At 33.7% G+C, this 24745-nt stretch overlaps 1 protein-coding gene and 1 long non-coding RNA gene across 5 annotated transcripts in view; one reads left to right on the forward strand and one right to left on the reverse strand.

The window, feature by feature from the left end:
- The window catches only part of LOC117212856 (trafficking kinesin-binding protein milt), a 103566-nt gene that overhangs the window by 33979 nt on the left and 44842 nt on the right, over positions 1-24745 (forward strand). For 2 of the 4 annotated variants that reach the window (XM_033457938.1, XM_033457939.1), the window contains one exon: positions 9815-9919. In XM_033457938.1, the coding sequence (XP_033313829.1) occupies positions 9815-9919 (105 nt within the window). Of the gene's footprint in view, positions 1-9814; positions 9920-15310; positions 15482-24745 lie in introns of those variants that run through there. The other 2 variants (XM_033457934.1, XM_033457936.1) reach the window with 1 other exon arrangement.
- On the reverse strand, positions 11466-12765 carry LOC117212859. The gene is made up of 3 exons (XR_004488538.1): positions 12591-12765; positions 12272-12437; positions 11466-11944 (listed from the first exon to the last, which is right to left on the reverse strand). It is a non-coding gene; the product is annotated as an uncharacterized LOC117212859 (long non-coding RNA).

Below are 24745 nucleotides of genomic sequence, written 5' to 3' on the forward strand. Positions count from 1 at the left end.
TGGAAAGTTCGTCTCGTTTTTACGGCTAAACTGTAGGACGTGTTTTCTCTTTTACGTCTACCGTTTTCGATGTCTTCTCGTCATCCTTTTGATAACTTCGCTATTCTATTGGCGTCGAATCGCTTAGTCTTCCGAGAAAAAGAATAGTTCCAATTTGTTTTTCCAGTCTTCCAAAGAACACGAGTTCTTATTTTGCGAAGGTTGTTTTGTAACGAGCGGGTAAGTGATAATTTGAGCGTGCAAAATCGCGAGAATATGGTAGATGGCGCAGAACATCCCATTCGAGTTGTATCAATATTTGTCGTGTGACGTTTGACACATATAGTTTCCCGTTGCCTCGGCGAAGCATGTTTCAATTCGTGCCAGGCCATCAAAAATCAAGGGCTTTGGAAAATGTTTGTTTTACACTGTACAGTTGACTATCAATTAATCATCAATATCGAGTTGAATCAATTGAATGGTAATTAAAAGCTATTGCTTAAACTTTTAAATTGTCTTGATGAACTATGTTTGAATTGATAACAGGCCAACAAAGAAAAGACATTGGAAAATGTTCGTTTAACATTCAACAGTTGATTATCAATTAATCATCAATATCGGGTAAATCAATTGAATTGTGGTTAAAAGCTGTTGCTTAAACTTTTGCATTCTCTTGATGAACTATATTTGAACTGGTGCCTGGTCAACGAAAAAAAGACATCGGAAAATGTTTGTTTAACATTCAACAGTTGACTATCAATTAATCATCAATATCGGGTTAAATTAATTAAATTGTGGTTAAAAGCTATTGGTTGAAATATTGCATTCTCTTGATGAACTATGTTTGAACTGGTGCCTGGCCAACAAAACCAAAAAAAGATATCGGAAAAATGTTTATTTAATATTCAACAGTTGACTATCAATTAATCATCAATATCGGGTAAATCAATTGACTTGTAATTAAAAGCTGTTGCTTAAACTCTTGCATTGTCTTAATAAACTATGTTTGAATCAGTGGCAGGCCATCAAAAAACAAGGACTTCGGAAAATGTTTGTTTTACACTGTACAGTTGACTATCAATTAATCATCAATATCGAGGTAAATTAATTAAATTGTGGTTAAAAGCTGTTGGTTGAACTATTGCATTCTCTTGATGAACTATGTTTGAACTGGTGCCTGACCAACAAAAAAAAGACATCGGATAATGTTTGTTTAACATACAACAGTTGATTATCAATTAATCATCAATATCGAGTGTAATCAATTGAATTGTAATTAAGAGCTATTGCTTAAACTTTTACATTGTCTTGATGAACTATGTTTGAACTGGGGCCTGGCCAACAAAAAAAAGACATTGGAAAATGGTTGTTTAACATTCAACAGTTGACTATCAATTAACCATCAATATCGGGTTAAATCAATTGACTTGTAATTAAAAGCTGTTGCTTAAACTTTTACATTGTCTTGATGAACTATGTTTAAATTGATGACAGGCCAACAAAAAAAAGACTTCAGAAAATGTTTGTTTAACATTCAACAGTTGATTATCAATTAATCATCAATATCGAGTGTAATCAATTGAATTGTAATTAAGAGCTATTGCTTAAACTTTTACATTGTCTTGATGAACTATGTTTGAACTGGGGCCTGGCCAACAGAAAAAAGACATTGGAAAATGTTTGTTTAACATTCAACAGTTGACTATCAATTAATCATCAATATCGGGTAAATCAATTGACTTGTAATTAAAAGCTGTTGCTTAAACTCTTGCATTGTCTTAATGAACTATGTTTGAATCAATGGCAGGCCATCAAAAATCAAGGACTTCGGAAAATGTTTGTTTTGCACTGTACAGTTGACTATCAATTAATCATCAATATCGGGTTAAATTAATTCAATTGTAATTAAAAGCTATTGCTTAAACTTTTTAATTGTCTTAATGAACTATGTTTGAATCAATGGCAGGCCATCAAAAAACAAGGACTTCGGAAAATGTTTGTTTTACACTGTACAGTTGACTATCAATTAATCATCAATATCGAGGTAAATTAATTAAATTGTGGTTAAAAGCTATTGGTTGAACTATTGCGTTCTCTTGATGAACTATGTTTGAACTGGTGCCTGGTCAACAAAACCAAAAAAAGATATCGGAAAAATGTTTAATATTCAACAGTTGACTATCAATTAATCATCAATATCGGGTTAAATTAATTAAATTGTAATTAAAAGCTATTGCTTAAACTTTTGCATTGTCTTGATGAACTATGTTTGAATTGATGACAGGGCAACAAAAAAAGACATCGGAAAATGTTTGTTTTACACTCAACACTGTTAATTAATCAATACTAGTTTCTACCAATCTTATTGAGGTTGATAGCTGTTGTTCAAACTGAGGTCCATCTCGCTACGAAAAACGGAACGAACTTTCTGTTCAAGCCAATACATTTCACTGCTTTGAATTATATTCTGTTTGTGTCTCAAACCATCCACGGTTCCTCTCTCCAACGCTATAAACAATTTAAAACAAGAAGGCGTCGTCTTCTGCTTTCACTGTGATCTTCTTTTTCTCAACACGAAGACTTATTCGACTTATCAGTCAACGAAGATATTTATCAAAATTCCGAAACTTTTTCTCACAATACATATCTAGATACTGGTATTTCTTTATTGCTGATTTACCACAATTACTATAAAACAACACAGCATAGGTATTTATTTTTCATATGGATTAATGTTTTCCTACTTGTCGGAACATCTGAGTAATTTTTAATTACACGTTTCTGTTTTTCACGTCATTAATTATCAATCTTCTAAGGTCATAGATTTCTGCAACTTTTCCGGCACTTCCACGCCTTTTTCTAATTTCTCATGTATCTCTTCTTTCCTTTCCACGCTTCTTACCACACGTTTCCTCTTTGATGTCATTAGACACGAGATATTAACGCGTACAACATTACCTTCGTATCAAAGTAATAGGAAAGTAATATGAAGTTACAGAAGACACACGTAAGTGTCCTTTGCCACACAAGCGAAAAATTTTTGGGTAGTGGAATGTTCGAATTCGAATAGAACATTCGACTAATGCAGGTTCCAATGTAATACAAGAGAAGTATCATACGGGGTGGCCTGTATCTTTTCGTACAAATTTCTCCACTGTGTTTTATCCCATTCGCAACCGCCGCAGTGTCGAACTGACTCAAACTGCATACAGTGGATGAACGTAACGTGTCAAGTCGCTCGGTGTGTTTCACAAGACGTGTGCTATTTCTGCATCCGCCTCGAGTGTCTAATTATTTTGTCACGAGCCCTCGTTCATCATTTAGTGATAGTATATTAATTTCTTCCAATCTTTCCATTTCTATTTCTTGAAATATTTATTCTATTTAACACTCCCTCGTGTCCTTCGATTCCACGCCATACGATCTCCACTGATATCCACTTTTCATTTTTTCATTTTTGACGCCACAGTGTCCGTCACAAGATTCTCTTCACTTGCTTCAACAATTCCACTTTCTGTTCTATTTTCACTGAATGTGACCCATTGAATATGACAGATTACGTACGGTCAGGTTGCATGTGTATGTTCCTCTGATACAGCTACATCGTCAGGTTCGCTGTTGTCGTTATAAGAAACAGGTCATGCAATTAAAGCCGCGATGAAAATATGTCAGAGTGAAGATTTAGTACTAGCAGCATGTGACCGGTCAAAATATTAGGTTAAGTAAAAAGTTCTGAGCGTTTTTCGCTAGATGTCTTTAGTGAGCCATATCTCACGATGTGCACATCGCATCGAGTCATAGTATACACCGATTTCAAGGTGATATTACGCATCAAAAAGGTTCTTTGTCAGTTTTGTGTTCGGTGAAGCCAGTTGTGTGTTACAGCGTTCGAAAATGGAGATAAAAAAAGAGAAAATTCGATACATTCTTCAGTACCACTACGACCAAGGTGAAAAGGCGGAGCAGGCGGCCAAAAAAATTTGTGCTGTTTATGGACCCAGTACAGTATCGAATGCAACAGCAAAGCGGTGGTTCCAACGATTCCGTTCTGGTAATATGGACGTCGAAGATGAGGCACGCTCTGGTAGGCCAATCGTCGAAAATGTGGATAAAATCATGGAAATCGTCGAGTCGGACCGGCATGTGAGCACTTATTCCATTGCCCAGGAACTGAAGATTAGCCAGAAAACCGTTTGGAACCATTTGCATAAGGCTGGTCTCAAGAAGAAGCTCGACGTATGGGTGCCACATGAATTGACGCAAAAGAACCTTTTGGACCGAATTGATGCCTGCGATTCTTTGTTGAGACGTAACGAAATCGACCCATTTTTGAAGCGGATGGTGACTGGCGATGAAAAATGGGTCACATACGAGAACAACAGCCGAAAAAGATCGTGGTCCAATCGCGGTGGGCCGGCCCAAACGATCGCCAAGCGTGGATTAACGGCCAAGAAGGTTTTATTGTGTGTTTGGTGGGATTGGAAGGGAATCATCCATTATGAGCTGCTCCCATCGGGGCAAACACTTAATTCGGACCTCTATTGTCAACAACTGACCAGACTGAAGCAGGCGATCGACCAGAAGCGGCCAGAATTGGCCAATAGGAAAGGTGTTGTGTTCCATCAAGACAACGCCAGGCCGCACACATCTTTAACGACGCGTCAGAAGCTCCGAGAGCTTGGCTGGGAGGTTCTATCGCATCCGCCGTACAGTCCAGACCTGGCACCAAGCGATTATCACCTTTTTAAGTTTTTGCAAAATTTTCTTGATGGTACAAAACTGGCCTCAAGAGAGGCTTGTGAAAATGAGCTGGTCAAGTTTTTTACCAATAGGGACGAGGACTTCTTCAACCGCGGAATTATGAAATTGCCTTCAAAATGGACAAAAGTAATCGAACAAAACGGCGCATATTTAATCTAAATCGAATAATCTTGACTATGTTAATTTCATCGTCGAAATAAAGCGAAAAAGCGCTCAGAACTTTTTACTTCACCTAATATCTCACTCGAAGCTTGACGTACTGCTACGTCGTCGGTGACAACCACCTAATTTGATTTTGACGTAGCGGTACGTCATCGGTTGCGAATCGATTAACCGTTTGAGTTCCAAGCAGCGCTGATCAGATTTTGTGTGGAAAAGTCCCAGTACGTTTGAACGCTACGGACGACTGACGGTGTTTCGTATTTCGTTGTTATCTTCTCGTTATAACGGATCTCACTGTGGATTTTTTAAAAAAATTTTTATTCTATATTTTCGACTTCTTTTTTCGCGTAGAATCACCCCCTTTCCGCTTGTATCACCAGTTACCAACCACCCTGTATAATAACGTAGATGTATCTCATAAAATAACAAACTTTTTTCCTGGAACTCAAACGGTTAACGCGTTGAATGCCACGTGGCTCACCGGTGGCCCACGCACCAAGATTAGTGGAAATACATAATTTGAACAAATGTCAATAGTTATAAATGTTGTACTATTACCATCGTTACTACAATGGTGTGACGAAATCAATGCAGTATAAAACATATAAAAATAGTTTTATTTATACATGAAATATAGATCTATCATGTGCGCCCCCCATCAATGGCTGTCGAACATGGAAAACCCCGCTTTTTCCGTGTTTTACCTTAATGAACAATAACTCTAAGCAACGTTTCCACTTGAAAGATCTTTGATGGCAATTAAGAGCCTTGAAAGTAAAGTAACAAATGCTAAATCTTGTGACGGTCGTTTGGGATTATTGCAGGTCCGAATAAGTATGACCGAGGGATGGATTATGGTTTGTGGTAGGTCTCGGGACGAAGCAACATAGAACAATTATTTAGCAACGCGAAGAAACAATATGAGACAATTGATAATCGCAAAAAATAAGTGAATCGAGCGAAATTGCACTACAGCCCGATGGGGGTCACCGGTGACCCCAGTGAAATAAATTCATCAGTGATGATTATACACCGTAACGTATCTCTTGTAGGTAGTATTTCAACATTATATGTATCGCAAAATAAAAAATTCGTCGTGGAACCACGGCCAAACCTTGTATTGGGCTGGCAACTAAGTGATTGCGGATTTTATCATTAGGTAGTATTGACAAAATCCGCAATCACTTAGTTGCCAACCGAATAAAACTGGCGTGGCATTCGAGCGTCCAGACGATCGATATTATCGTCAGCATTTCAGTTTTTCCAGATCGTCGTGCGTAAGAAACCCTATACACTCTCTAGACGATCAATTTACAGAGTGCGACAGAACATGTGGCATCCACTTCGGGAGCTGATCGTGCGTCGAAAAGCAAGCAACGTAGTTCGTATAAACTCGTGTTCTGTCGGTCTTCGTTTATGAGATGTTACGAATTTTCTATTCTGATGTTGTGTCATCTAATTAGATTCACAGAAGATGCTTGAAATGACCACTTTGCATTTCAAGGTAAAACTGTGTATGTCTTGTCATGCATCCGGCTGCACTCTGTACGGTTGCTGGTGTTCACCGATTTTGTCGAAGAACTTGCTCTATTCTCAGCCTCAGTATTTCATCATTTTCCATAGGTTAATTATCATATAGGTTTACAAACGTCGTTGTATCCCATAAACGAAGACAGATGGAGCACATGTTTACAGGAACTTCCTCCATTGATTTTAAATATCAAAGAGAGCCCCACATTTTCTGTCACACTCTGTATATTGTCGGTACAATGTGTGGAACCTCCAGTATTGAGAATAATATTGGCAATAATATATTGATCGTCTGAATTTACGTAAATAAACTCGATGAAAACAAAAGTAAAACAAATCCAACAAAAAGCCCATACGTACTTCATGTATTATTCACAAGTTTCGTATAAGATCGATGGAATAACGTAAAAGTTGGCACGGCGTTATTCCTTGTGGAAAAACAGGGGGGGGGGGAAATGTAGCGTAGAAATTTTTCTTCTCTGTTTAGTTTCGCAGGAAATCGAGTTTGAAAATTTATGAAGTAGACCGGAACATGGCTAATTTCGGATAAGCTAGAACCAAATAATCGACCGCAGGTCGTTGCACGTGCGAAAATAAATCGAAAATGTGGAATAAAATTTTCCTGTTTGTGGTTTCGTTCTACTTTCAAGGAAACTGGTGTATCTACAAATTTATTTTTCTCTGAAACGAAGCGTCCTGTGAACAAATTTCATTTCACGTTTTCCACTTGTTTTCACACGTAGAATGACCTTCTGTCGATTATCGAGACCTGCGCATGATCGAGTATACTTGACAAATTCTCGAACTCGATTTTCTCGTAAACTAACCCGAGAGTGAAAAATTCTGTGGCACATTTTTGTCGTATTTTTCCACGAGGAATCACGTCGTGCTGCGATTTCACATGTTGTTCGATCTAACCCTGTATGTACGTTCTCACGTTTCCATTTCAAAGCGTCGCGTGACCTTATCGATAGGAAACATGTTACCGACATAGTAAAATGTTAAATACATCGCAAAATACCTTGTACCGACGTAGGTACATTTTAGTACACGGGTCTATCGAGTCTGTCGTGGATTAAATTTCGTTGGAATTTTTTCGAATTTCTGCTATTGCAGTGTCGATTTTCCTAATTAACTCATTGTCATACACGTGTATACTATTAAGAATATTAGTATTATTAATGTAGTATTAATATTGATACAATATTAGTATTATTTTCTCCCTTATTTTATTATACTTTATATTTTCTTAATGAAGCATTTTTACGAACATTTTATCACGAGACCTTTTCATCGTATTTCTACGTACAGAGCGCGCTGATAGAGTCTACCATATACAGCAAAATTATAGGACACTCTGCTCGCTGAAACAAATACACGTTGTAGATGTCATTATCAACAACTATACGTGTTAGTAGTGTAATTTACTTTTGAAACTTTATGATGGCGCATAAGCTGAACTTAATTATTACAAAGTCTTCGTCAAAGATAAAATAGGCAATTCTATTACAAAGGCCATGTAAACTATATTATTTCGATAACAAGATCGACGACGTCGGTGTATAGAAAAATATATAAAATGCATTCTGCCAGGAATTTTCTAGTTCTCACTGTTATTAGTGTGTTTGTAAAAACGTACACTCGTAAGCATCAAATCTATTACATTATAACACTTGCAAATCGTCTTTCAGACTTGTATATCAATCTAATTTAGTCAGCCTATTTTTACACGGCGTTAATTACTTCGTTTACGCGTAAATTCTGTAAATTGAGGTTAAACTTGCAATTTTATTATATTGGCTTGTCCCGAATGTTTCGTTCGTTTTATCAGGAAATAATGGATGCACTACATTTTTCGTTTCGTATTGTTTCATTGAATTATGTGTGATCCATATTGTTCCAATAGAATATTCGATAAAATAATAATAGAAAATCAAATAATATAAATAAAAATAATATTACATATAATATGATGTAATTATATTACAATATAATAATATAAAGCAGAAAATTTAGTGCATCTATTATTTCTCTATAAAACGAGAGAATCTTTTGGGACAACCTAATACACAAAATATACGTGTTTACAATAAATTTAATTTACAATAAATTTAATAAATTATACATGTTTACAAAAGTGACGAGAAACATCAGCAGTACAAAGAAATAATTACCATTGTCATTTCACTCGAATGTGTTTCATTGTTACGAGTAGTATTATTGTGATACCCTATTTAGAATAAATGATTTTTATTCGCGAAGTAATACGAAAATTTGTTATGACAACGCGAAAAAATATTTTTTCGTTTAATTTAACACAATCTGTAATATTCCGACTTGTAACCTTACGTAATGGCTGTTACGTAAGTAACGTTGGCTGCTAATGATCCAAATGTTTTGATGCAACCAAAGAATCTAAATAATAACAAAATATTTTTATTATACGCACGTGTATGAGTATGCGTGTGTTTTTTACCTCTCTCGTTTACTACAATTAGATTTTTATGCATTTATAAAAAACTTGAAAGTGTATAATGTGAAAAGATGTACAGGATGTCTCATTTTCATCGAGCCGAACATCTCTCAAACTGTGTATTATCCGAAAAAGTGACCCATTAGTGAATAAAACACGTCGCGTTTCAAATGGCACGTCTTGTGATGGCCACCAGATTTGCCTAGACGCTCTCGAGATCTGCAAGTGATCTTTGTTTCTGTGAATGGAACTGTACATTTTTTTATACGCCATCCTATGCAGTTTTTAATTCTCTAGAAGAAAGTATTAAGGTACTTGTATCTGAAAATGCTTGGTTTAAAAGATATCTCAACGTTAAGTTTGTCAAGTTGTGGGTGTACGATGAGCTTCACAAGATTAAAGTTACAATATCTTTTGAACCGGTCGTTTCTCCACCCAAGTACCTCGATACTTTTTTGTAGAGAACTAAAAAATACACCGAATGGTTATAAAAAAATGTATAGTTGTATTTAAAAAAAAGCGAAGGTTACCATGAAACGTCGAAGGTGCGTCCACCCACATAAGAATTGTGGCTATCACAAAATAGCCTACTGGAAACAAAATAAGCTTTATTCGAGACATTTTTTCGAATAATGTGTAGCTTGGGAGATATTTGCGTGAATCGATAAAGATAAGGCAATTTGCATTAAAATATTCGAAGTAGATTTTTTTCTATAATAAATACTTGGTAACTAAATCAATTTTCTACCTAGGTTCTACTTTCTCGATTATGTTCTCAAACATGTGAATTTGTATAAAATTGTCTAATTGTAATTGCTATTTTCTTTTTCTTGTCGCCAAATATATTTAAGCGTTACAGGTAGTTATTTTATAAATATTCGTATGACTGATGTTATTTATTGTTTATAGGATACGAGAACGCGGATTGGTTCATCCCTTCACCGGCCCTAAAATCAATAGACGTTGACTTAAAATTGTCACCGGAGCAAATCCGGGAGACTCTCAATTATTTCAGTAAGTAATTGTTTATATCAATTCTTTTATCACTGTCTTTCCTGCTTCTCTAAACGTTAGGCAAATCGCTTTATATTGGTAAGTTACATCGTTTCTTATACAGGGTGGTCCACCTGACTTTATCACCTGGAATATATCGCTCGATTTTGATAATATTAAGAAAAAAAATGTTTCAGGTACAAGTTGAATGCTTTCGAGGGGAACGTAATTTGGTATGATTAGCTTTATCCTATGTGAACGCGTAGAGGACATATGAAGGTCACCGATGTTCCTTCCTTTTTCTTCTTTCTTTTTCTTCATGGAATCATGAATTTCTCAATACATTAATTCAGCACTTTTCAAACCTCCCATTCGCAACTCCATTTTGCCAGGAAATATTTCACGCCACCCCAGTTATACAGGGTGTCCCACCTAACTCTGTCATCCTTAATTACACCCTTATTTGCGATGATACAGAAAAATGTCTCAGGCAAAACTTGTTTGGTATCGAGTGCTTTTATTTATTTAACCTTGCGACGATCTTGAAGCGTCCTGTAAGGACGACGTTAAATCTTTAAACTCTGTCTTTTATTACGTGTGCTCTTAGCCGACGTTCAGACGTTTTCAAAACACTACAAACTCGTGTGTTTCGCGCTATCCAACACTATCGGGATGCGGACTCTAACATGTTTATAGTACTGAATTGTTATATTATTAAATAAATCCTACTTTTTTCAATTAATATACGTTAAATTTTCAACCAAATGGCAATTTTTTCTAGTTACGAACTACATTTTTGCTGGTGTGCACCGTCTGATGAAACATTCAAGTGTGAGCCACCGGTGGTGCGCGCCGCCTGGTGGGAGACTCAAGCGTGAGCCACCGGTGGCACACGCCGGCGTGAACGTGCTAAAATTCAATGCGCCACACGCATTAACGTTACCTGGTGTACGCTACGATCACGCATAAAAAAAACACAAGATTGCAGTTTTGTAACGTGTCCAAAATAGTCAATTCATTTCGGGCAGTCACTTTCAGCTAATTTCCTAGCATCGAATTTCTTGTATGTCGAAGTTAAAGGTTTATATCTCGATAGCAGATGCTGCGGAGGACACAAGTTTGCGCCTTTTGCAACACGTTTAAATATCAAGTACGAGAGTACCTAATGAAAAATAAATTTTTATGCCACCTTTGCTATACGACTCAAGGTCATCGTAAGGTCAGATAGACAAAAGCACAGTACCATGCAACTTTCGTCCGAAACATTCTCTTGTATCGTCGCAAATAAACGAGTAATTAAGTGTAACAGGGTGAGGTAAGACAACCTATATACATAAAAAGGTACATAACTTAAATATACAGAATGGACGATATATAACTGACTGATTCTCATTGACGATAACTTCTAAACGAAGTAAAAGACAACAGCTTTTTTTAATACGAGTCATTTATTAATTAAATAATTAGAGAAGTTTAATTCTAAACGATTCTTTGTTACATTTATAATTAGACTATAATTATACATTATATATTATAATTATATATTAATATTAGAGCAAAATTAAATTTGCATATCGGCGAGACAGATGTGCTTGTTTATTTTTGCATAAAGAATTAAATTCTGGCTGAATATCTGATATAACAAAGTACGTTCAATGTTTTTCAGAATTAATCGATATTTTCATTTTGCAATCGTCAACGATGATGTTCTCCTTTTGCAGTAGATACATAGCATAAAATAGTGATAAGTGTGTGTTTAAGGACATTTTATAAATTATTGGAACTTCTGTATTCATTCCAAGCAAAAATTCATTCAAACTGTTTTTTAAAAGAATGCTGTTGTATATCTATGTCGATTAATCGCTTGATCATTCGGTGACAGATGATTGACACTTTTTAGTTCACCGATGTGTGACAGTTATAAAAGTTTCACGACCTCGTAACTCTGTTACACGATCCTATATAGGATTACGACTCATAGTTTAAGAAGCCCTGCAGCAATCGATCCATCTTGTCGTCCCCGATAAAAAAGTAAATTAGCCAAACCTGCAATACCATATCGTATTTCGAATGTTATTCTTGGAAAATAAATCACAACAGAGAAAGCTTTCTACGGTTATTCGTATATTTACACTCAATTTAAGGCTACTTTATACTCATTACGCTATGAACAAGTTTCTCTCCCGAACTAACCTTAAAAAGGACAGAAATTATATCTAATATGGAACACGTACCCAAAGATGTAATACCGACACGAGGTACCACAGTTTCATGGAAAACAAACAAAGAATAGTTCTATTCTCGTCCTACTTTATTCTTTTTTGATAATAAAATCACATTTTAAAAGAACCACATTAAGAAATAGATGCTTACAGTAGTCGTAAATGCAAGTATCAAACTGGACTGCAGCACAGCAGCTTCTTGTCCACTTGAAAGTAGTTTGCTGCTTTCAGATACCCCATTTTCTTTTCTCCAATGATTTTTATGGCTCGAGCCACCTTCTTCTCATGACTTTCTTTCGTGTTGATTTTTCCTAATGCTGCAGCAGAGCATCCTCTAGATGTTCCTCTAAATAAAATAACTTAGAAAGAAAGCGATGCAAATATGGAATATTGCGTAATTGCGCCACTACTGGGGTGGCCATATTTGGAACTGCACGAAGTTGAAAACACGATATTCAGCTTGTACTTACTTCAGTTCGTATGTGAGCAGCAACGAGAAGCACAAATAAGTATGGTAAAATAATAAGAAATACGAAAAGGAAAAAAGGAAGAAACACGTCAAATTTAAACAGCGTTGAAAGTTTTCGAACATCGACAAGGTAAAACGATCATGCTACGACGTTATACGTTCGCTCGACCGATGAACCACAATGCGTACGATAACAAAGTGATTGAGTGAGATCATCTGTAGGCGTTCGAGAGATATTCATTTGGGAGATTTTTAAAAATACCATTATAGTTACATATTAGGTATAATTTTGCGTAGTATTTAATACATCTATAATATTTTATAGTATATATATTGTTATATCGAAAAAATATCAATTTTTTAAAAATAGCAGACAGTTAAAAATTTAATTTGTGAAAATTTGGCAACGAGAGACTATCTTTGTCTGTCATACGTTAAGTATGACAAATTGAAGTAAAAATATCTACTGAACTAATAAATAATACAATGCTAAATAAATATAATATATATTAAATAATAGTAAATAAATAATAAATAATACTATAATGGTAACTAACAAATAAGATAGTTTTTCGACATAAATAGTACTTTTTTGGAAATAATGTCTAGCTGGATCGACTAACGTTTTAAGAACACACGTGATCCCATTGAAGAAAGCATCGGTGACCTTCGTATGTCCTCTACGCATTCATCTACCAAAAGTCTAATCGCTGCAAATTATATTCCCCTCGAAATCGTTCAACTTATACGTAAAATAATTTTTAAATATCGTGAAAAACAAGCAAGGTGTTACAGATGACGAAGTTACAACTGGACCACTCTGTATATGGCACTTACCGATGTCACACGGTGATGGCGATTTTTTATTTTTAAGAAATTGAAGAATTTTCTAAGAAAATGAGGTACATAGCACCTTTTAAAGCAGCACTTTTCAAGAGCTACATAACAATGGGTTTTTAACCGAAAAAGACCTGAGAAAGTAAAATTGTGCGCACTATTTCTCTCAGAATTCTCTCGCAGCTGTGCAAAACTGTGCAGCAAACTGTGCGTCAACTCTCGATCCTCAAATATTTCGCCCTCGAATTTCGCACAGGAAATTGCAGATTATTTATCGCCTTCGTAAATCATGTTTAGAACTTATTGTTAGTTAGCGTTTTTTTTTTTTTTTTATTTCATCGATAAGCTAGCAATTTCATCGATAAAATTCTACCTTTATCTTTCGCTCGTTATCGTTAATTCGCGATAATGCTCCTTGGACGTCGTCATTAGCGACTGATTTCTCTCCTCGAACATCTTATTTTCGCTAGTTTTGGTTTCGTACGTACGGCCGAATTACTCAAAGAATTCGCTGTTTCGAGTGTTTATCGGGAAATGTGCGATGTTCGAACCCCCTCTCAGCTTATCTCTCAGCTTTGCGGATTTTGTAGCTTGCTTCATTCCTATATTTAATCTTTGCTTCGCTACATTTCAAAATTAAAGATTATTTTAATTCCTTTCATTCACTAAGACCGCCGTTTCCTTGAAATACATACGTATACACATTTGAATGAAAACAGTCGATGTAGATACATATTTAATAACTCATATGCAAAGATATTTCCATGTTATTTTCAAACGTAACTAGAAGGTAAATAATTACCTATATCATAAGAAGATTGTGAGAGATTTAAAGCGTAATGAATCATTTATTGCTACAGATGTACACGAGGAATTATGGTCGTACGTTTCTAGCATTATACACGTGCAGTTTTATCAATAAGTTGGTATCTCAATTTTATTCATAAATCGTTATCTAAATACTTTTATCAAATCAACTTTTCACAAGTTTTATACGTTCTTTGCGATCACTCAAATATCTCTATTTAGATATACGAGAGTAGTATATTACACAGCTTATTAGGTGTTTCTAAGAATTAGAACAAGCTATAGCGTTGAAACGTAGAAGATAGAAAAAATTTGTATTAGGAAAAATTACACGTGTTTGTGAAAGTGAGGCGTATCAAAGATTTCAAGGTCATCTGTATTTTTTTTTTTTTCAATGGAACATATCTTTTTTATACATCGTTCGATGTGTTTTTTCATTCTCTGGAAAAAAGTATTGAGGTACTTGGGGTACTTGATATATCAAATTTGGTGAAATTAGAATTGAGATATCTTTCAAATTTGTATCATTCATCGATCCAAGTACGTTAATACTTTCTGAAAACTAAGAAATGCATCGAATGGTTTATAAAAAATTACAGAGACTCGTTTGAAAAAAGTGTGCAACGCGCTTCGCAATTGCACCGGTGTATATGCGAGAAAAACTGGCACGGTAGTATGATAGAGCGTGTTAAACAGTGCAAACTTTTACTCTACGACTTTTCTCTATCTTCATTTACGACGGAGTTATAGCCTGTTCCAGTTATTATTATTATTAAAATACCCTGTATACTAATATTTTGTTTTGCAATCTAAGATTCGCGTGATACATTAATTTTGCTAAAAGGATAGTTACAACAAAAATGCTTTGGGTAGATACTTCTAAATACATTTGTTCTTTATTTAAAATATCGTTTTACGTCTCCGTGATAACAAGTCACATGCAATTAGGCGCTCTTTTGTCGGATATCCAATCGTAAGAGCCGCCCGGAAGAGTGCTCGACCAATCAGAGCGCTCGACCCGGCAGTGCTGCTGGAAATTCTATATGATGAACTTTAGTCGCCGCTCGTCCTCCACGTTGGAAGGACGTTGTGCGCGTCTATTTTCCGTCGATATTGTATTCACAAGAACTCGTCTAATCTTTTGGCAAACTGACGTACTCCTTTCAGTTAGTGTTTATCAAAGAAAAGTGGTCTAGTGCAGTGAACTAAATCTTAAGATGTGGCAATTATAAGTGAAGTGTTGATATGGTGAACTTTTATTTCACATATTTTTTCCTAACTCTCTGTGATGTACATACGCATAACGTTTTATATAATCTTGGACGAAAATTTCATTCACACGATGAATGATTCGTAGCTATTTCTCGTGAATTAATGCCACAGTGAAAATTCGACAGTTCGCTCATTTATAATTTTCGCAATATAATCGGGATTAAAATTTGATCTAATATTTTATTATGTGTTTCATGTATTGTTTCGTATGCGAAGCCTGACACTAATCGGAATGCAGTGCAGCTTACTGCAGTATTTACATATCATATATTCATTTACTGCTTTTAAGAAAGTGATTGCTAATATCGAACACCGGAACAATAAACGTTACGTTTCCGTAATAAACATGCTTTGTCATAAAATTCTTACTTAGAATTTCTAATTTAATACTCTGTGTGAGAAATAAGTAAAACTGTAGAATATTTCTTTTATTTAAATTGGTTAGTTTAAAGTTAGTCAATGTCTAATAGATTGGAATGTTTAGAAATCTACTGCCCTTTCGATCAGGTTAGGTTAAAATGATTCTTAGAAAATAATTTCTTTGCTTGATTGTTGAGATAGATTAATTTGCACCTTATTTATAGCAAATTAATTGATGTTTTGTAAAACAGTAAAGATATTCATTCCAAAAGTTAATTTTATAATTATTAAAAGATACTTGAAAATGTAGATATGCCTTTCATCAAAGCATGCGTATTCGGATGAAGTGAGGTTAGGTTTGAAGAATAACATATTTTCTTCAAGTTTCACGACAAAAATTAAAAAGATTCGCATGAGATACATTTATATTTACGAATATCGTTAGTTATAATGGGATTGGGTTAAATTAAATTGAAACTCGCATCGATTAGATTTTAAATATGTACTGCTTTTCAGGTTATACACTAACTTCACGATACTCTATCGTGCTATGTACTGTTAAAATAATGCTTTATATCTTTCGTTATTTAACATTATCCAAATGTGATATAACTTTTGCATATCGTTATTACATAACTGTATAACATCGTTTTATCTTTATAAACATGTCGTTGATAACGTGATAAATTTCAAAGATCCTTGCTGTTAACAGCAATCGAAGATTGTTTGTTGTATAAAATTTGACAGAAATATATGAATTTATTCTGGATTCATTGTTTAGTGTCAAATATGTACACGATTATTATATGTATATTGGTATGCAATTAATAGAGATGTGCATATTGTGGTTGTTATTGTACAAACAATTTGAGAACAGTGACTAACCGACGTTAATGAGATTAACGGGAATCATTTCATTTCGCAAGTAAATGTGATAAAAGTTAAATGCAATTTTTTGATTCCTTGTTATCGTAAAAAGAAACCTACGCTATTGCTATTCGTCCAACAAATTAATCGTCCAAAGAATATAACAATAATAATTTTATCTGTACTTTAGGCCTATTACAGCCTATTACAAGGAAGTTGTTGCCTTCTTATTCCTAATTTCTTACACTATATTATATTCTTAGAATCAGCTCTTAGTTACTGTATTATATTGATATTTTATTGTGTTTTATTGCTTAACTCTTTCTAAATCAATGGAATAATTTCTTAATAAAATTAACGATCGTATAATTTGTGTGAATGGTTGGCGAACATGGAGGTCGTTTTCGTGATTTCAGAGCTTAAATAGTAATATAACGTATCCAAACCTGCATTAATCAACGGCTATTCTTGCGCTCCGATTATTTTCCGCGTTTAAGTACTTTTTTTTGTAAGGAACACTTTAATGGACATTGTAATAAGAAGTCATTACGTTCTATCGTGAGAATAAAATTCTTGCTTTCACGTCAATTATATTTGATGAACACGTGTTTAATAACATTTAAATAAAAGGTGTTTCCATTCATTTAGATTCAGCATATCTAAAACATTAGCTATATAGGAAAAACGCGGGATGAAAAATCTTTTTTTTTTTTTTTATTGCAAAAACTGACCCAAAAAGTCACCTATTTCTTGCCCCCGAATTTTGGAACTGTATTTCGTGTCGAATGATCCCTTATGATGAAACATCTACCACAATAAATTTTCAAGTTGAGCTGACAATTAGTTTCTGAGACATGGGAAGTCAAAGATGTGGAAATCCATTAACGTGTCAACTCATACGTTTCGACGTACGAATTTTTACGTCAGTCTGATAGTTTAAAGGATCGTTCCCAGAGATTTTGTCGACCGTTTGCAACGAATTTGAACTTAGCTTTGCAAAATTCACAATGGCCGATTCAATATGGCGTACGATATATTTAAAGAACACCTGCTACTGCGACATTTATCTTTCTTGATTTTGATCCGTGAAAATGGTGATGGATACATTACGTATGTGAGGGTTGCATATGTATATGAATCCGATAATATTGACCATATTCAAGGAGCTATGCAATTTTTATCATGTGACTTGCAACAGCCAACAATCGGACCACCACTTTCGCGCGTGTAGTAATACTCTGTGATTAATTCTCGACTGTTTTTAATCTTATCGACAAGTATGAAAATGCGGTGATGCTTCCCGCTATAATAAAATAATTATTATCGAAACCAAAAATAATTATTGTGATTAAAATAATTATTGTTAAAACTATAAATATTACTTTAGTTTCGAAAATTCACTTTATAACTTTTTACGTTGCGAATATTAGACCAAAGTATTATAAAAATTAGAAGTCGGAGCGTATGGGCTTTAAAAATCTTTATTTATATCTAAAATATTAAATATTTAAAAAGCTGACTTGAATGTAACATAAATTTTTTCACTGATTTCAGACAATTGTATCTCACCTAAAATTTCTAAAAAATTTTCTTAGGGGGTGAACAAAGGAAAATTCTCAAATAGTTGAATAGACGTGGATAAACGTTCATTTCTTGCAAAAATTGACATTTGGGCCTGCTAAATCCACTAAGCTGGGATACTGTCTTTTGATTGTTCAACCGCTAATTATTATTCGGCAATGATAACTTCTGCCAATATTTTTCTCGAGTCTTCCTTGTACTTTTTGGCTGGTTTGTTAATTCTTTAATGAGGGGACTGTCGTAATCTGCATTTCGGTTTTCGTGTTTTGCCGCATGAGAGCCAATCACGTGCTTGATGAATGGTATCTTGAGTTCTTCTAAAGACCACTCGAAGGTGCGTTTATTATAATTTGAAAGAGGGACGTTGAAAATTCATCTGGCGACGATATCTTTTTTATTTTGTAGCACCAGTTATGCATGTAGAATTAACGATATAAAGTTTGATTTTTAGTGCCAGCCTGTGACTTTGCGTCTAAGGACCATTTTTTACTCGTGTACGTTCTCTTGACAGAAATTAAAAAACGTAACCATTGCTTGGGAATTACTGTATATTTTTTATCTTCTCAGATACATTGATAATCATTGGAATTAAAAATACGATAAAGGAAGAGCAGTCCATACATGAAATTATAATATCGTTGTTTGTCGATTATACTCTCGTAACATCTGCAGCTAATATTGATATCGAGAGAACAAGATAAAACCTAACGACAAAAGTTAAGAAACATGTCTTGTTTGAATTATATAACCACTTCTAACAAAACCTAAATAAAAAATAATGTAGAAAGGCGTTGGGCAACCCTTGGGTTTGCATGCCATCTGTGTGGCATTAATTCAATTAATCGAACACAAACCCCAGTCGGTATATCATGATTTTGTAGTTTTTTGTGTTAACTACTTTTTATTTCTAATTAAGTATAATTTAATTTCCCAATTGGCGTCTAACGTGTAATCCCACAAATGTTCAATTGGGTTCCAGTCAGGAGATTCCCTTTTACCCACTTAATTATATCAACATTCTGTTACAGAAGAAATGCCTTCATTAATTCAACGTTTCGGGCCATTGTCGCGTTGCCATTTTTTCGTTTACAAATGGCGATATACGCGTTTGTAAGATATCTCAATTCACGAATTTATTGTTGTTTCTCTCATGTGTATTAGCGGACCAGGGCTACCAACCCGACACCTCGTTAAATTACCACCAGCAAGTTTCACTCTTGGTTTTAGATATTTAACGTTAAAACTTATTGTATGTTGGTGTATGGGTATTTTTAGTCCCATTCAATATATCTCAGAAGATAAAAAAAATATGCAGTAATTTCTAGGGAATTATTGTATTTCCTAATTTTTATAGTAAGTGTATGTGTAATGATCGAGACCGTGAGAACTCTTCCTTTTATTCCTTGTATTTATACCATATATACCCCATTTATATTTTCGTTAAGTCGTTCTTTTATGAATTATGTTAATATTGTACATTGTCCACTTTCAGTGTCCTAATTGATTTATTATCCTAGCAGGAACTATCTAAACATATCCAAACACTCTTTGTATGTAACGTTCGCAACGTCGAGGATATTCTTCGAATAAAATGTCACAGATCCACGCTAACCATATTCGTCAAAGACGCCAATATCTTTGTCATATATATAAGATGAATGTTACGTTGATCTTTAATTCCATAGCAAAGCATCGTTTACCAAGCTCTCTCCCGAGGCTATGACAAGTTTTCTGAAATACATATTTATTTGTCTACCCGATGGCCTGACTATGACACGAGCGCCCTAATACAGCGCAAATCCTTTGTTCGCGTTTGCCTGCTATGCGCTATCGCTTGCAATTTCAAGTGGTTGTTGTTTCAAAGATAGCAATAACATATTACTAAATTTAATTGAATTCTTTGTATATCAGAGATACAATTTTTGTTACTTCATCGAAATCTTTCGCAAAGTATTGTTATTAGCGACGAATTTCTTTAGTGCCACATGGGAACTGGCACTAAATACTATATTGTACCATGAACTATATTATAACATGAGGTGCCCGGTATCGTTCGTTTAATACTCTTCCAATTCTTCCGTATATTTTCAATATCGTTGGCATATTTTCAGAATAAAAAGGTTTATGAATTTATTATTCACGTTAATTAATATTGTTTAATTTTATAAGTTTCGCCGTTGATTTTTTAATTTCACTATAAATTAATATTATATATTTACATTAATTCCGATAAAATTTCAGAATTATACTATATTTTTTATCGAGGATTTATTTCTTCTTCTTCAATTTCGTGATTATTCTTGATCGTTACGTAGATATAGTAAGTTTCACGTAAGTTTGATCATAATATTATGATTTTGGTGTCTAGAGATATCAACACTAACCTTACCAGGCTCGTTCAAATGACCGGTTTCAACATATCATTTAAAATTGTACATTCATTGTTATATCTTTCGTTCGTCTAACTTTACATAAATTCTTACATTAACAAAAATTGCGAAATGGATTAATCAGATAACATATTACTATTGTCCTCTTTTATTACACTGTCCCATTCAATACAGATAATATACGAGGGACACAAAATACTCGTCTTTAAGAAGCAAAAGATAAGTCACGTAAACATTTAGACGATCATTGACGATAACTTGTCAGTGTTATCGATTAGAAGTTGAATGGTCTTTTAATTTTTGTTATGTCTTGTGCGAGACAAAAATGCCCATCTCATTCCACCTCTCCTTTAGTAAGTTCTTATATTTTATTTATAGTATATATTTATAGCTATATTTTTTATAAATTTTTGTAAATATTTATAGCTATATTTTTTTTATAGTAAGTATAATTATATATATAATATTTATAATTATATATATATTTATCTATAATTATAAATATATCTTTTTCTGTAGTTCTATATAGTGCAATTATTCTATATAATTACTAAGATATATATACTGATAGTTTAAATTCACATAATCAGCGAGATTCATAACGGCAAATAATTTAACTTTGCCCTGAGAGGTTTTTTCATACAATCGTAGATAAGTCAGATACCTAGGTGATCTCATTCAGTTGAGACAGCCTGCGTAAATCTGAGTGAAGCAACGAGGTAGTCCGTGGCTGAACTCGCGACTTATCAGGGAAAAGGAATTTCTCAAGTCTTGTAGCCGATTTTCTCAGAGAATTGCGTAACAATCAATTAGACGATGAATTAAGCTTTCCTTGTTAAAGAAAAACCGTGTAATTCTTTAGACACGTCCCCTTTCGAATAGTTCAACGCTTTCTCATAGAAATAATCCGTCAGCTAAATGGAATAGGAAAAGAAAATGTGATACGTATAATGGTTTATTGTTTTCGAAACTACGGTGCGGCTCTTTCACACCAATTTATTGCCAGCAATTTAATTAATGCATATAATTTAATCAGCGTGCACGGAAATTCTGTGCTATAACACTCGATGTTCGCTCGTTCTTAGGATCGAAGAAAAGTATAAGAGACGTATTAAAATTAATTGTAAAATTTGCGAGATACTTGCTATCTATGATCATCGTAAAAAAAACTGTGATATTATATTTTTTGATTAATTTTGATTCGTTATTAGCTGTCAAGCAATAATCATCAATCATACAGTGTTTTATTTTCGATTTCAACCACTTTTGGTTGGAAGAAATTCCAAAAAATATGCGGACGTCTGTTAGAACGTTTATTTATTATGGCTACAGCGTGTTTAAAAAATGATGGGTAGGAATTTGGGTGCAGGAGGAAAATTATTCAAACTTATATTATTAATGCGCACGTTACTGACATGTAATTTAGTTTAACATTAACATATTTTAGTCTAATACCGTCTAATCTTGTCTGATACTGTAAATTTGTATCATAAATATGTATATCGAAAATATATTATCATAATTCAACCGAGGATATTTATGCAAATTTTTATTTGTGAATACAATGGAAATAAAATGAATACAATTAATTCATATAATGAACACAATACAATTATGGAAATAAAATTGAAGATTCGTCTCATATTTGTGCACCAAAGTAGAGAAAAATGTTTATATTCTATATTAACGATAAAAAAAAGTTGAATTAGAATAGATGTTCAAAATGGCCTGTACAAAATTCTAACACTAAAACTATGAAATGTTTCCACTATTTACAAGTATATATCGTAACGATTACTTTGGATTATTTTATGTACTTTTGCGTTTTACGTGGATCTTGTTCCTTTTCAAACCTCTAAGTTTCCTATAGATCTATAAAAATTCGCAGACTAATTATATTTAAACACGTTAGATATTTTGTATGAAACGCGTCTATGTTCGCGAATTTCATGGCAAACGCTTTGACATTCGTTCTGCTTTTATTTTTCTATCGATAAGGTAGTTCCCTAGTCAACTATATTAGTCAATTTGGAGTTGATTAATAAATGCTAAATATAAAGATAATATGATATTGATGACTAGTATGATATGAAATAATAATAATAATTTTTTATATCATTTGTATTTATCTTGAAAAGTCAAAAGTTGATATAAATAATTGCAATACGAAGAGAGAACATTAAATCGATATTTAATTGAGGTAGCAGATCTGACAAAATCGTCAAGTTGAAAAGAAAGTATCCAACAAGAAAGAAAAATATCAATCTCGAATTGTTAAAAGGAGGAGAGAGAATTGATAATTATGAATGAAAATTTGTGAAAAACTTGAGAAAATTAGTTAACGGCATTAAATAAATTAAACTCAGAATTATATTATTTAATGTCTTATCTGACCTAAACTGAAGATTAATTTTGCTCGAAATTTGAGAGTAATCTTAAATTTTAATTTATTTAAGAGCTACCTTAATATTTATATGAACTGTGAACTGCTTTTCTCCTACTTTGACACATAAAAGTTGTGATCAAATTTTTATGCAATTTGTTTAAAACACCCTCTATATAGAATTCTGTTGTTGTTTCATAGTTACATTTTCTTATTAACATTAGCATTAATTTCATGTTGCAGTTGTAATTTCTGATTGTAGGGATATACACAATTGGTCTATAACAATGTGATCAGTTTATCGGCGCTTATATAGCTGATATCAGTTAGTCAATTGCATGTATTGAAAGTTCCGAGTATTTATATTCTTATCGATGCGATCTAAATGATTTTTGTAAACAGCACCGTGATATACTTTCAATTGTACATCAATATCTTTTGATGAGTATATACGTACATGCTTTATTTATTTTGATAGCACAATGAAATAGGTAGTACAAAGGTATCTCAGTTCCAAGTAATTTTGCACAGGTATAAAACAATAGTATTAGTTATTAGGTCACACAACATAACATGGTCAATACGAACGATGTATTTGCAAAACTATAATTTTGTTTTCTATACACACGTGAGGTGGATTTCCACAATTACAATTTTGTAATACAACCGAGCAAGGGGCAATTCTACGTGAAAGAATAGAAAACGTTTGATATAACATTTTTCCATCCGAGGTTTCGTTTTCGAGAAAATCGAGTTTGAAAATTTAACAAGTATTCTTAAATTTAAATAATTCCAGACTGAACAAGAGTAAAGAATCGACAGGAGCTTAAACTTTATGTGAAAATAAGTAAAAAATGTAGAATGGAATTTTTTTCATAATACGCTTTGTTTCTTTTTTTTTTTATTTTTTGAGAAAAATAAATTTGAAGATATATCATGCGCCTGTATCAAACCAGTTCGTAATTAAACATTATTTCCATCAAACTTTAATTCCTTGAAAATGATGCCTTAAACGGAAAAATATTATTCAACATTTTTTATTTATTTTCACGTGTGTAATAACCTCGTGCTGATTGTTTACTCACACCTAGTCTTAACCAAGTTAAAGTATACTTGGCAACTTTTCAAACTCGATTTTCTCAGAAATGATGCGTCGTATGAGTCAATTTTATTGTATATTCTCCACTTAATTTTTTCTTTAACCATAATTAATCTTTAACTATGTATGGCGATCTGCTATATAAGCGCGTTGCCATTGAGAATGTGGCTACGCAATTACCATTTTGTATCAGCCAACAGGGGGCGATCTGATCGCCCAATAGGAGACGCGTTTCTAATAACACATTAGCCAATCACATTATAAAATAGGTTAGGTGTTAATTTCACTTTTAAGTTATCTCTCTCTGTAATATATAGTTTCGTAAACAAATCTATGGAAACAGACGTAAGGGCGCCATATTTCAAATCACAAAGGACCAGTCTGGTATTTAATTTAATTTCGTAAAATTTTATATATATAAATTTAACGTTGCATCGATTGCAAGATTATTAGCTACGAAGGCAGATATGCTTAAAGTATTATTTACGTTAATTATCTTGCTTCCTTTAATGGGCCTTAACAGATCGTTGATTGTTCCTTTGTTGACATTGTCTCTAATA

The sequence above is a fragment of the Bombus bifarius genome, unplaced genomic scaffold (genome assembly GCF_011952205.1).
Source record: "Bombus bifarius isolate JDL3187 unplaced genomic scaffold, Bbif_JDL3187 scf7180000008401, whole genome shotgun sequence".
NCBI lineage: Eukaryota > Metazoa > Arthropoda > Insecta > Hymenoptera > Apidae > Bombus > Bombus bifarius.